We start from the raw sequence: 13,876 nt of genomic DNA on the forward strand, positions 1-13,876 counted from the left end.
TTTTATAGAGACAGAGTTTCACTTTATGGTCCTCGGTAGAGTGCCGTGGCGTCACACAGCTCACAGCAACCTCCAACTCCTGGGCTTAAGCGATTCTCTTGCCTCAGCCTCCCGAGTAGCTGGGACTACAGGCGCCCGCCACAACACCCGGCTATTTTCTGGTTGCAGTTCAGCCGAGGCCGGGCTTGAACCCACCACCCTCGGTATATGGGGCTGGCGCCTTACCAACTGAGCCACAGGTGCAGCCCTAACTTTAGATTTTACTAAGTAGACATGCTGTGATTAGGATAAACACTTAAAAAGCAAAAACAGAGTTTACATGCAGTGTAAACTGGTATAAGCGATGGGTGAATGTAATGGAGATAAAATAATGCAAAAGACAAAAAAGATGACAAAAAGAAACATGGAACATGAAGGTAAAAAAACACAAAAGTACAGTAGCACCTGTGGCTCAGTGAGTAGGGCGCCGGCCCCATATACTGAGGGTGGCAGGTTTGAACTAAGCCCCTGGCCAAACACTAACAAAAAATAGCCGGGCGTTGTGGCAGGCGCCTGTAGTCCCAGCTACTCAGGAGGCTGAGGTAAGAGAATCACCTAAGCCCAAGAGCTGGATGTTGCTGTGAGCTGTGACACCACGGTACTCTACCAAGGGCAACAAAGTGAGACTCTTGTCTCTTCAAAAAAAAAAAAAAGGGCAGTGCCTGTAGGTCAAGAAGTAGGGCACTGGCCCCATATACCGGAGGTGGCAGGTTCAAACCCAGCCCTGGCAAAAAATAAAAAAGGCTCAGCACCTGTGGCTCAAGTGGCTAAGGCACCAGCCACATACACCTGAGCTGGCGGGTTCGCATCCAGTCCAGGCTCGCCAAACAGTGACAGCTACAACCAAAAAATAGCCAGGCATTGTGGTGGGTGCCTGTAGTCCCCGCTACTTGGGAGGCTGAGGTAAGAGAATTGCTTAAGCCTAAGAGTTGGAGGTTACTGTGAGCTGCGACACCATGGTACTCTTCCTAGGGCAATAGTGTGAGACTATGTCTCAAAAAAAAAAACAAAAAAAAAAACCAAACACAAAAACACAAAAGTAGATCTAAACCTGTATTTATCAGTAATTACGTTCAATGCACATGGACCAAAAGCTCCAGTTGAAAGACAAAAACAAGGACACCAAATTGTTAAAAAAATCTAGCTAAGGGTGGCGCCTGTGGCTCAGTCGGTAGGGCGCCGGCCCCATACACCGAGGATGGCGGGTTCAAACCCGACCCCGGCCAAACTGCAACCAAAAAATAGCCAGGCGTTGTGGCGGGCACCTGTAGTCCCAGCTACTCGGGAGGCTGAGGCAAGAGACTCGCTTAAGCCCAGGAGTTGGAGGTTGCTGTGAGCTGGGTGAGGCCACAGCACTCTACCGAGGGCCATAAAGTGAGACTCTGTCTCTACAACAACAACAACAAAAAAAAATCTAGCTAAGCAATCGTTGTAACCTGGTTTCTTATACCCTCAATGAATCCCCAACAATAAAAAAAATAAATAAATAAAATCTAGCTAAATACTGTTAATAAGAGACAGACCTAAAACATAAAAATATAGAAAGTTTAAAAGTAAAAACACAGGAAAAAGATAAAGCACTGAAATACTAACTAAATTAAAGCCATGTCGGTCAAGTTTTAAAGGTAAAAAGTATTTACAGACACAAATAAAAGGGACAGTTCTCTAAGAAAACATAATTTAAAAATTTGGGTGAGAATCTTGAGGAAGATGGCGGCCGAGTTAACAGCTTCCTTGCAACTGGGCATGGTGAGTCTGGGGAGAGAAGACTCCAGGCATCTCTGGCTGGTGAGATCTGAACAGAAACATCCCTCTGGGACACAGGGAGTCAGCATGAGACTTCTGGACCCCATGAGGAGGACAAAAGCAGTGAAGAACTGGCAAGTGTTTGCGTGTGTTCATTTGGTCTAATCCCACTGTCAGCTGTAAGTACAGCAGCAGTGGGATTGCAAACTGGAAAGGCCTTACCTGTGAGCTGTTCTGGTTTTTTTGGACTTAGCACTCAGTTGAACTACCTTGGGAAAACTTCAGCAAGAGTGTGGAGGACATTAAGTGTTGTCTAGGGCCCCAGACTGAGCCACTGAGCCAGATGGAGCTAATAGTGTTCAGCTGTGGGGCGTGGCAAGCTCCGGCCTCAGGGTCACTGAGCAAGGATGGGTGGGAGGGAGTAATCTAGTGATGGAGCAGCCTGAAGGCCGGGACTGAGATGCTCTACAGTCTTAGTCCTCAGGGGCATAGAGTGAGACTGGTTTTGGCACATTGGGTAAGTGGATAACCACTTCAGAAGTGATCCCAGCGACAAGTGTTTCCTGGGAAAGCTTCTGCTTAGCCAAGGTTAGCATATTAAAGTGCCTTTTAAGCGGGCTGAACAGAGATTTAGGCTCTCCACCCTGTGGGGTTTGAGAAATCAGAGGCCTCCAGTCTCCATGTCATACAGCTGTACCACCATTGTGATTAACATCTCATACCCCAGACGATATCCAGCAAGATATGTATACTGTTTTTTTTTTTAATTTCAACGTTTTCCCTATAATTTTTTTCTTTCTTTTCTTCCTTCATTTTTCTAGTTTACAATTTTCCACTGTTGCCTTTTTCAACAATTAGAACTTCATTTTTGCTAGTGTTTCTACCCTTATTATTTGGTTCCCCCCCAATATTATCCCATAAAGTTTTCTGTTTGCTTATTTTGGTTTGATTTATAGCATTTTTGCCTTTCCTCTCTACTTGGTGGAGGTGAGGTACTGTGTCCGAACAGGCTAGCAAAGAGCTGCTGACCTCAATGGAACCACCCAATCCGGCACCTCCAGAGGTTGGGGGTTTTTAAGGTTGGGTCAAAGTAGCCCACACTACATCCATATTGCTCCTGTCTCCCTCTTTCTGTGCCTCTCTTCTTTTTCTCAATATTCCCTTTTACCCACTCCCTCTCCTTTCTCTTTTTTCCTTTTGTCCTCTTCAATCTTCTCATCCTTCTGGTCCTGTACAAAGAGGCCTCATCGAAACCCTAGTCCAGAGGCACGGCAACTTAAAGATCAAGAGGAAGTGAAAGGAAAATCAGGGCAAGGAAAAAGATAAAAGAAATCACTCATGAGGAAGAATCAGCAGAAAACTCCTGGCAACATGAAAAACCAATCCAGAGCAAACCCCCCAAGGGACTGTCAGGTAGTTACTGCAGAGGATTCCACTTATAAAGAAATGTTAGAAATGACAGAAATGGAATTTAGAATATGGATGATGAAAACAATGAAGGAAATAATGGGAACAATGAAGGAAACTGCTGATAAAGTGGAAAATGACCAAAAGGAAATCCAAAAACAGAATCAAATAAGAGATGAACAATAAGGAGAATATAGAAAGGATATAGCAGGGTGGCGCCTGTAGTCCCAGCTACTCGGGAGGCTGAGGCAAGAGAATCGCTTAAGCCCAGGAGGTGGAGGTTGCTGTGAGCTGTGTGATGCCACGACACTCTACCAAGGGCCATAAAGTGAGACTCTGTCTCTACAAAAAAAAAAAAAAAAAAAAAAGGATATAGCAGAGCTGAAGGAACTGAAGCAGTCCATTAGAGAACTTAAAGATGCAATAGTGATTAGACCATGCAGAAGAAAGAATCTCAGAGGTAGAGGGCAAAGCTCTTGAGATAACTCAGATAGTTAAAGAGGCAGAAGAGAGAGAAAGCACAACGTTCACTAACAGAATCATAGGACTTTATGAAGCATTCAAACATATGAGTTATACGTATCCCAGAAGGGGAAGAAGAATGCCCCAGGGGAATGGAAGCCATACTAGAGAATATTATAAATGAAAATTTCCCAAACACCACCAAAGATTCTGACACACTCCTTTCAGAAGGATATCGGACCCCAGGTCGCCTCAACTCTAACTGAGCTTCTCTAAGACACATTATGATGAACCTGTCCAAAGTCAAAACAAAAGAAAAGATTCTTCAAGCTGCCAGGAGCAAGCGCCAGTTGACCTACAGGGACAAATCTATCACGGTGACTGCAGACTTCTCCAATGAAACTTTTCAAACAAGACAATGGTCATCTACTTTTAATCTACTTAAAAAGAACAATTGCCAGGCAGTGCCTGTGGCTCAAAGGAGCAGGGCGCTGTCCCCATGTACTGAAGGTGGTGGGTTCAAACCTGGCCCCAGCTAGAAACTGGGAAAAAAAAAAAAAACAGAACAATTTCCAGGCCAGAATTCTTTTTTTTTTTTTTTGTAGAGACAGAGTCTCACTTTATGGCCCTCGGTAGAGTGCCATGGCATCACACAGCTCACAGCAACCTCCAACTCCTAGGCTTAAGCGATTCTCTTGCCTCAGCCTCCCGAGTAGCTGGAACTACAGGCGCCCGCCACAACGCCCAGCTATTTTTTTGTTGCAGTTCGGCCGGGGCCGGGTTTGAACCCACCACCCTCGGTACATGGGGCTGGCGCCTTACCGACTGAGCCACAGGCTCTGCCCTCCAGCCCAGAATTCTATATCCTGCTAAGCTAAGCTTTAAAATTGATGAAGAAATCAAATCATTTACTTATATACAAACACTGAGGAAATTCACCACAACAAGACCAGCTCTACAGGAAATACTTCAACCTGTTCTACACACTGACTATCACAAAGGATCAACAGCAAAGTAAGAACTCAGCAATTAAAGAACTCAGCAATTAAACTTCCACACTGATGCAAAAGATAAAACTAAGCAATGGACTCTCAGAAAATAAGATGAATAGAACACTACCACACTTATCAATTATCTTACTAAATGTTAATGGCTTGAATTTCCCACTGAAGAGGCACAGATTGGCTGACAGGATTAAAAAACACAAGCTATCGGGCGGCGCCTGTGGCTCAGTCGGTAAGGCGCCGGCCCCATATACCGAGGGTGGCGGGTTCAAACCCGGCCCTGGCCAAACTGCAACCAAAAAAATAGCCGGGCGTTGTGGCGGGCGCCTGTAGTCCCAGCTACTCGGGAGGCTGAGGCAAGAGAATCGCTTAAGCCCAGGAGTTGGAGGTTGCTGTGAGCTGTGTGAGGCCACGGCACTCTACCGAGGGCCAGAAAGTGAGACTCTGTCTCTACAAAAAAAAAAAACCAAACCACAAGCTATCCATTTGCTGTCTGCAGGAAACACACCTAGCTTCAAAAAATAAATTAAAACTCTGAGTTAAGGGTGGGAAGACAATTTTTCAGGCAAATGGAATTAAGATGAAAAGAGGAGTTGTGGGTGGCACCTATGGCTCAAGGAGTAGGGTGCCGGTCCCATATGCCAGAGGTGGCAGGTTCAAACCCAGCCCCGGCCAAAAACCACAAAAAAAAAAAAAAGAGTTGCAATCTTATTTTCAGATACATGTGGCTTTAAAGCAACTAAAGTAAAAAAAGACAAAGACAGTCACTTTGTACTGGTCAAGGGAAAAATACAAGACATTTCAATTCTAAATATTTATGTACCCAATTTAAATGCTCCCAGATTCTTGAAACAGACCTTACTCAGTCTGAGCAGTATGATATCCTGTAATACCATAATAATAGGGGGCTTTAACACTCCTCTTACAGAACTGGGCAGATCCTTTAAACAGAAATTAAACAAAGATATAAGGGACATAAATGAGACCCTGGAACAACTGTGCTTAATACACACATATAGAACACTCCATCCCAAAGATAAATAATATATATACATTCTTCTCATCGCCCTATGGAACATTCTCCAAAATTGATCATACCCTAGGACACAAAAAAAACCTCAACAGAATCAAAAGAACTGAAATTTTACCTTGTATCTTATCAGACCACAAGGCACTAAAGATGGAACTCAACTCTAACAAAAACGTTCACCCACACACAAAAGTATGGAAACTAAACCACCTTCTGTTGAATGACAGTTGGGTGCAGGAAGAAATAAAACAGGAAATCGTTAACTTTCTTGAGCATAACAACAATGACGACACAAGCTACCAAAACCTGTGGGATACTGCAAAACAGTTTGGAGAGGAAAATTTATCGCTTTAGATGCCTACATTCGAAAAACAGAAAGAGAGTGCATCAACAAACTCAGAAGCCATCTTATGGAATTGGAAACAGAAGAACAATATAAGCCTAAACCCAGCAGAAGAAAAGAAATATCCAAAATTAAATCAGAAATCAATGAAGTTGAAAACAAAAGAATCATTCAGAAAATGAATGAAACAAGGAGTTAGTTTTTTGAAAAAATAAGTAAAATGGATAAACCTTTGGCCAGACTAACTAGAAACAGAAAACTAAAATCTCTAGTAACCTCAATCAGAAATGATAAAAGGGAAATTACAACTGATGCCACAGAGATACAAGAGATCATCTCTGAATACTATCAGAAACTCTATGCCCAGAAATTTGGCAATGTGAAGGAAATGGATCAATATTTGGAATCACACCCTCTCCCTAGACTTAGCTCTTAGCCAAAGAGCTCCTGAACAGACCAATTTCAAGAACTAAGATTAAACAATAAAAAAGCTCCCAACAAAAAAATGCCCTGGTCTTGATGGCTTCACACCATAATTCTATCAAACCTTCAAGGAAGAGCTTATTCCTGTGCTGCAGAAATTATTCCAAAAAAGTGAGGAGGAAGGAATCTTCCCCAACATATTCTACGAAGCAAACATTACCCTGATACCGAAACCAGGAAAAGAGCCAACTAAAAAGAATTTTAGACCAATAGATTACAGCTTATCATCAAAAAAGTCATATATCATGATCAAGTAGGTTTCATCCTAGGGATGCAAGGCTGGTTTAACATACGCAAGTACATAAATGTTATCCACCGTATTAATAGAAGCAAAAAGAAAGACCATATGATCCTCTCAATAGATGCAGAAAAAGCATTTGATAAAATCCAGCATCCTTTTCTAATTAGAACACTGAAAAGTATAGGCATAGGTGGCACATTTCTAAAACTGATTGAAGCTATCTATGACAAACCCACAGCTAATATTTTACTGAATGGAGTAAAACTGAAAGCTTTTCCTCTTAGAACTGGAACCAGACAAGGTTGTCCTCTGTCACCTTTACTATTCAATGTAGGGCTGGAAGTTCTAGCCAATACAATTAGGCAAGACAAGGAAATAAAGGGAATCCAAATGGGAGCAGAGGAGGTCAAATTCTACCTCTTTGCTGATGACATGATCTTATGTACTTAGAGAACCTCAAAGACTCAACCGCAAAACTCCTGCAAGTCATCAAAAAATACGTAATGTCTCAGGATATAAAATCAATGTCCACAAGTCAGTAGCCTTTATATATGCCAATAACAGTCAAGATGAGAGGCTAATTAAGGACACAACTCCCTTCACCATAGCTTCAAAGAAAATGAAATACTTAGGAATATACCTAACAAAGGAGGTGAAGGATCTCTATAAAGAAAATTATCAAACCCTAAGAAAGGAAATAGCAGAGAATTTTAACAAATGGAAGAACATACCATGCTCATGGCTGGAAAGAATCAATATTGTTAAAATGTCTATACTTCCCAAGGCAATCTACCTATTCAATGCCATTCCTATTAAGATACCAATATTGTACTTTCAAGATTTGGAAAAAATGATTCTGCGTTTTTTATGGAACCAGAAAAAAACCCGTATAGCTAAGGCAATTCTTAGTAATAAAAACAAAGCTGGGAGGCATCACCACAGCAGATTTTAGGCTGTACTATATGCCATAATGGTTAAGACAGCATGGTACTGGCACAAAAATAAAGACATAGATATTTGGAATCAAATAGAAAACCAGGAAATGAAATTAATAACTTACAACCACCTAATCTTTGATAAACCAAACAAGAACATACACTGGGGGAAAGACTCCCTATTCAATAAACGGTGCTGGGAGAACTGGATATCCACATGTAAAACACTGAAACTGGACCCACACCTTTCTCCACCCACAAAAATTGATTCAAGATGGATAAAGGACTTAAATTTAAGGCATGAAACAATAAAAATCCTCAAAGAAAGCATAGGAAAAACACTGGAAGATATCGGCCCGGGGAAAGACTTCATGAAGAAGACTGCCATGGCAATTGCAACAACAAAAATAAACAAATGGGACTTCATTAAATTGAAAAGCTTCTGTACAGCTAAGGAGACAACAACCAAAGCAAATAGACAAACTACACAATGGGAAAGGATATTTGCATATTTTGAATCAGACAAAAGCTTGATAACTAGGATCTATAGAGAACTCAAATTAATCCACAAGAAAAAGGCCAACAATTCCATATATCAATGGGCAAGAGACGTGAATAGAACTTTCTCTAAAGAAGACAGACAAACGGCTAACAAACATATGAAAGAATGTTCATCATGCCTAATTATCAGAGAAATACAAATCAAAACCACCCTGAGATATCATCTAACCCCAGCAAGAATGGCCTGCATCACAGAATCTCAAAACTGCAGATGCTGGCGTGGTTGTGGAGAGAAGGGAACACTTTTACACTGCTAATACACCCTTTTTGGAAGGAAGTATGGAGAACCCTCAAAGAACTCAGGCTAGACCTTCCATTTGATCCTGCAGTCCCATTACTAGGCATCTACCCAGAAGGAAAAAAAATCCTTTTATCATAAGGACACTTGCACTAGACTGTTTATTGCAGCTCAATTTACAATTGCCAAAATGTGGAAACAGCCTAAATGCCCACCAACCCAGGAATAGATTAACAAGCCGTGGTGTATGTACACTATGGAATACTATTCAGCCATTAAAAAAATGGACTTTATAGCGTTTGTATTAACCTGGATGGAAGTGGAACACACTAGTCTTAGTAAAGCATCACAAGAATGGAGAAGCATGAATCCTGTGTACTCAATTTTGATATGAGGACAATTAATGACATGGTGGGGGTGGGAAAAGGGGAGGGCAGAGAGAGAAAGAAGGAGGGTGGGGTGGGGAAAGAAGAGAAGAGAGGGAAGGAGCGAGGGGGTGGGGTCTTGGGTGTGTGCCACACCTTTTGGGGGCGAGACACAAGAAGGTCTTTACTGGGTGGCGCCTGTGGCTCAAGGAGTAGGGCGCCGGTCCCATATGCCAGAGGTGGCGGGGTTCAAACCCAGCCCTGGCCAAAAAAAAAAACACAAAACAATGAATTGTTAAAAAAAAAAAGAGGGTCTTTACCTAATAAATGCAATTAGTGTAACCTGGTTTCTTGTACCCTCAATGAATCCCCCAAAATAAATTAAAATTAAAAAAGTAAAATAAAATAAATTAAAATCTGGGCGAGGCGCAATGGCTCATGCATATAATCCTAGCACTTTGGGAGGCGAAGGTAGAAGGACTGCTTGAGACTAGCCTGAGGAAGAAAGAGCAAGATCCTGTCTCTACAAAAAACAGAAAAATGAGCCAGGCATGGTGGTGCACGCCTACAGTCCCAGCCACTGGGGAGGCTGAGGAAGGAGGGAGGAGGCTGAGCTTGAGCTTAGTTTGAGGTTGCAGTGAGCTGTGATGATACCAATGCACTCCAGCTGGGGTGACGGAGTGAGATCCTGTCTCAAAACAAACAAAGAAAAAATTACTTTCATTTACAGACTCATAACCCACAATCACAGCATAGGAGAAACCAACAAGCCCACAATTATAATGGTAGAGTCACATATTTCCCTCAGTCATAAAATGAGCAGATAAAAAATGGTAAGAATATAGAATAAAACTAATCTAATAAATACAGTAACTCTGCATCCAACAAGGTAGAAAGTAGAATACAAACGAAGAGCTGAACACAGTGGCTGGGGCCTGTAATCCCAGCCACTCCAGAGGCAAAGGCAGGTAGATTGCCTGGCCTCAAGAGATCCTCTCACCTTGGCCTTCCAAAGTGCTGAAATTACAGGTATAAACCACAACTTTTGGCCTAGTCATTGCAATTTTAAATTGAGTATCTAATAGTTCCAACAACTGGGTCATCTTGAGTCTAGTTCCTTTTGCTATTTTGCTTTTAGACAGTTAGTTACCTTTTTCCTGTTTTTTTTAGTATATCTTAATCTTTTTTTTTTTTTTTTTGAGACAGAGCCTCAAGCTGTCACCTTGGGTAGAGTGCTGTGCCATCACAGCTCATAGCAACCTCCAACTCCTGAGCTCAAGCGTTCCTCTTGCCTCAGCCTCCCAAGTTGCTGGGATTACAGGCGCCCGCCACAATGCCCAGCTATTTTTTTGGTTGCAGCCATCATTGTTGTTTGGCGGGCCAGGCTGCATTTGAACCCGCCAGCTCAGATGTATGTGGCTGGTGCCTTAGCCGCTTGAGCCACAGGTGCCAAGCCATGTATCTTAATCTTTGCCTGAATGACTGACATCACGGGTAAGACAGAAAAGACTGAGGTAAATAGTATTTATGCCTCAAAATGGGAAAACTAGGCCAGGACAGGGGTTGAGTCAATCTATTCAGAAACTGAGCTGGGTTTGGATTGTTTTGTTGTTATAATGACTATAAGAGCACTACCAGCTTCAAATTCCTCTAGTGTGAACTGGTGCTCTGGGTGGGGGCTGGTCTGCCCAGGGGTTCTCTCTCTTTTTTTTTTTTCTGTAGAGACAGAGTTTCACTTTATTGCTCTCGGTAGAGTGCCGTGGTGTCACACAGCTCACAGCAACCTCCAACTCCTGGGCTTAGGCAATTCTCCTGCCTCAGCCTCCCAAGTAGCTGGGACTACAGGCGCCCGCCACAACGCCCGGCTATTTTTTTGTTGCAGTTTGGCCGGGGCTGAACCCGCCACCCTCGGCATATGGGGCCAGCGCCCTCTTTTTTTTTTTTTTTTTTTTTGAGACAGAGCCTCAAGCTGTTGCCCTGGGTAGAGTGCCATGGCATCACAGCTCACAGCAACCTCCAACTCCTGGGCTCAGGCGATTCTCCTGCCTCCACCTCCCAAGTAGCTGGGACTACAGGCGCCTGCCACAACGCCCGGCTATTTTTTTGGTTGCAGCCATCATTGTTGTTTGCGGGGCCTGGGCTGGATTCAAACCCACCAGCTCACGTGTATGTAGCTTGAGCCTTGAGCCACAGGCGCCGAGCCCAGGGTTTCTCTTTGTCTTGCTGCATCCTTAGCTTTCTTCTCTGTGCGTCTGCCCCAAAGAAAGAGGCTCTCTCCATATTCTTGTCTTTCTGGAGCGGATTGCTTTTGCTTGACTTCATAGCAGCAACAGTGAGATTCTAGTCTCAGTCTTAAGGAGGCCCTATATTCTTGAGTCCATAACAGTTTTGCCCTTTCCTTAAGGTTTGTGGATTTTCTTTTTTTTTTTTTTTTTGCAGTTTTTGCCTGGGGCTGGGTTTGAACCCGCCACCCTACTCCTTGGGCCACAGGTGCCACCCCGATTTTCTTTTTCTTTTCACTTCTCCCAGATACAATGAAAAACAAGGCTGCCCTTTTCCCCCAGCAACTTAAAACTCTTTTTCCATATAAGAGAAGGGCCCAGGCAGGCTTATACCACCTAGAAGGGCTTTCTCTGGGATCCTGTGTTTTACCCAATCTTTCTCACAAGCAACCCTTTGGAGATCCTTGGAGAAAAAGCTACAGTAACATAGACTTTCATGTCTGCATTTCCCAAGGATTTTTTTATTCTTTTAGGCTAGCTTACACTTGGACTTTAAAATTCATTAAAAATCTACCTGAATTCTTTTTTTCCCTTAATATGGCAGCTCTGCCTTCTTTCTGTCTGGCGTATGACAGGGAATTGCAGGTGGCCTTTAGGGGTTCAGGATAGCAGGCAGCCAACAACAAACACAAAAGTAAAGCTTAGTCCTATAAACACAACAGAAAGAATTCTGCCAGCAACCTAGGTGAGCTTGGAAGTGCATTCTTCTCTAGTCCAGCCTCCAGATAAGAACCCAGCATTAGCTAACACCTTAATTTCAGCTTGGTATGAGACACTGAAGAAGACATGTGCCTGACCCCACAAAAACTGTAAGATAATAAGTTTTCTGTTTTAGGCCAGTGGTGGTGGCTCACGCCTGTAATTCTAGCACTCTGGAAAGCCAAGGCAGGTGGATTGCTTGAGCTCAGAAGTTTGAGACCAGTCTGAGCAAGAGTCAGACCCCATTTCCACTAAAAAATAGAAAAGGAATTAGCCAAGCCTACTTAGGAGGCCGAGATAAAAGGATCTATTGAACCCAAGAGTTTGAGGTTGCTGTGAGCTTTGACATCACAGTATTCTACCCAGAGGGACAGACTGAGATTCTGTCCAAAAAAATAAACAAACAGGCCAGGAGCAATGACTCACCCCTTTAATCCTAGCACTCTAGGAGGCCAAGATGGGTGGATCAATTGAGCTCAGAAATTCAAGACCAGCCTGAGCAAGAGTGAGATCCCAGCTCCACTAAAAATAGAAAACTGAGGCAAGGGGATCGCTTGAATACCACTATCCACCTTGGCCAAGCCACCATCATCTCATGTACTTGACTGTAACACCTCCTAACTGGCTTTTCTGTTTCTTCTTCACAAAGCAGACTGTATGGTTCTTTTAAAATATGTCAGATAATGTTTTTACTCAAAATACTCTAAAAACACAAAAATGGCTTGGCTCATGCTTGTAATCCCAGTACATTGGGACCCTGAGGCAGGAGGATCTCTGAGTTTAGGATTTTGAGACCAATTTAGGCAACACAGTGAGAGACTTTAGGTCTACAAGAACTTTAAAAATTAGCCAGGCGCGGTGGCTCACGCCTGTAATCCTAGCATTCTGGGAGGCCGAGATGGGTGAACTATCTGAGCTCACAGGTTTGAGACCAGCCTGAGCCAGAGTAAGGCCCCGTCTCTAAAAATAGCCGCGCGTTGTGGTGAGGGACTGTAGTCCCAGCTATTCAGGAGGCTGAGGCAAGAGAATCACATGAGCCCAGAAGTTTGAGGTTGCTGTGAATTGTGATGCCATCGCACTCAACTGAGGGCAAGAAAGTGAGACTCTGTCTCAAAAATGTATTTAGAAAAAAGAAATTGTGTCTGTACTGAACACGTATAGAATTTTTTCTAGTCATTATTCCCTAACAATAAAGTATAACAACAATTTACATAGCATTTACATTGTATTAGGCATTATAAGTAATCTAGAAATGACCTAAGGTATAAGGTAAGTTGTGCAGAGGTTATACACAAATACACAGCCACTTTTTATTGGGCACTTAAGCACTGCAGATTTTGGTATCTGAGGAAGGTCCTAAAACCAATCCCTCAAAGATAGTGAGGGCTGACTGTATACTTAGTATACCAAAAAAAATGGTTCTGGCAAGATATTTTAATCAAACCCATCAATCTTCCTTCCTTATATATATATATATATATATTTTTTTTTTTTTTGTAGAGACAGAGTGTCACTGTACCGCCCTCGGGTAGAGTGCCGTGGTGTCACACGGCTCACAGCAACCTCTACTCTTGGGCTTACACGATTCTCTTGCCTCAGCCTCCCAAGCAGCTGGGACTACAGGCACCCGCTACAATGCCCGGCTATTTTTCTGTTGCAGTTTGGCCAGGGCTGGGTTTGAACCTGCCACCCTCGGCATATGGGGCCGGCACCCTACTCACTGAGCCACAGGCGTCACCCCTTATATTTTAACATTTTACAGTCTTTCTTCCTTAATTCTTTTATTGAACATTAGTAATTAGAGTTCTGAAACACCAGTTTAATCTGCCTATAAAATATTTCTAACTAGTTGAAGATTTTGGCTGGTCCCTGCCTTACCTGTTGAGCAATATGAGAAAGATGGGCTCCCTGAACTGCTGACCCAGGCTGAGGTGCTGTCTCCGAAGTGTTACTCTTGTGGGAATCTTCCATAATCAACTATAAGGGAAAAAATGTCAGTTAAAATAAGAAGTATTACAGGATAGTTATAGTATACTAGAAT

The 13,876-nt window shown here is 42.9% G+C and overlaps 1 protein-coding gene across 4 annotated transcripts in view; it reads right to left on the reverse strand.

Annotated features, from left to right (window-relative positions):
• The window catches only part of ATF1 (activating transcription factor 1), a 51,582-nt gene that overhangs the window by 30,739 nt on the left and 6,967 nt on the right, over positions 1-13,876 (reverse strand). For all 4 annotated transcript variants that reach the window (XM_053558025.1, XM_053558027.1, XM_053558024.1 and 1 more), the window contains exon 2: positions 13,714-13,812. In XM_053558025.1, the coding sequence (XP_053414000.1) occupies positions 13,714-13,806 (93 nt within the window). In that variant the 5' untranslated portion in view covers positions 13,807-13,812. The remainder of the gene's footprint in view (positions 1-13,713; positions 13,813-13,876) is intronic.

This window comes from Nycticebus coucang, chromosome 12 (assembly GCF_027406575.1).
Source record: "Nycticebus coucang isolate mNycCou1 chromosome 12, mNycCou1.pri, whole genome shotgun sequence".
Taxonomy (NCBI): domain Eukaryota; kingdom Metazoa; phylum Chordata; class Mammalia; order Primates; family Lorisidae; genus Nycticebus; species Nycticebus coucang.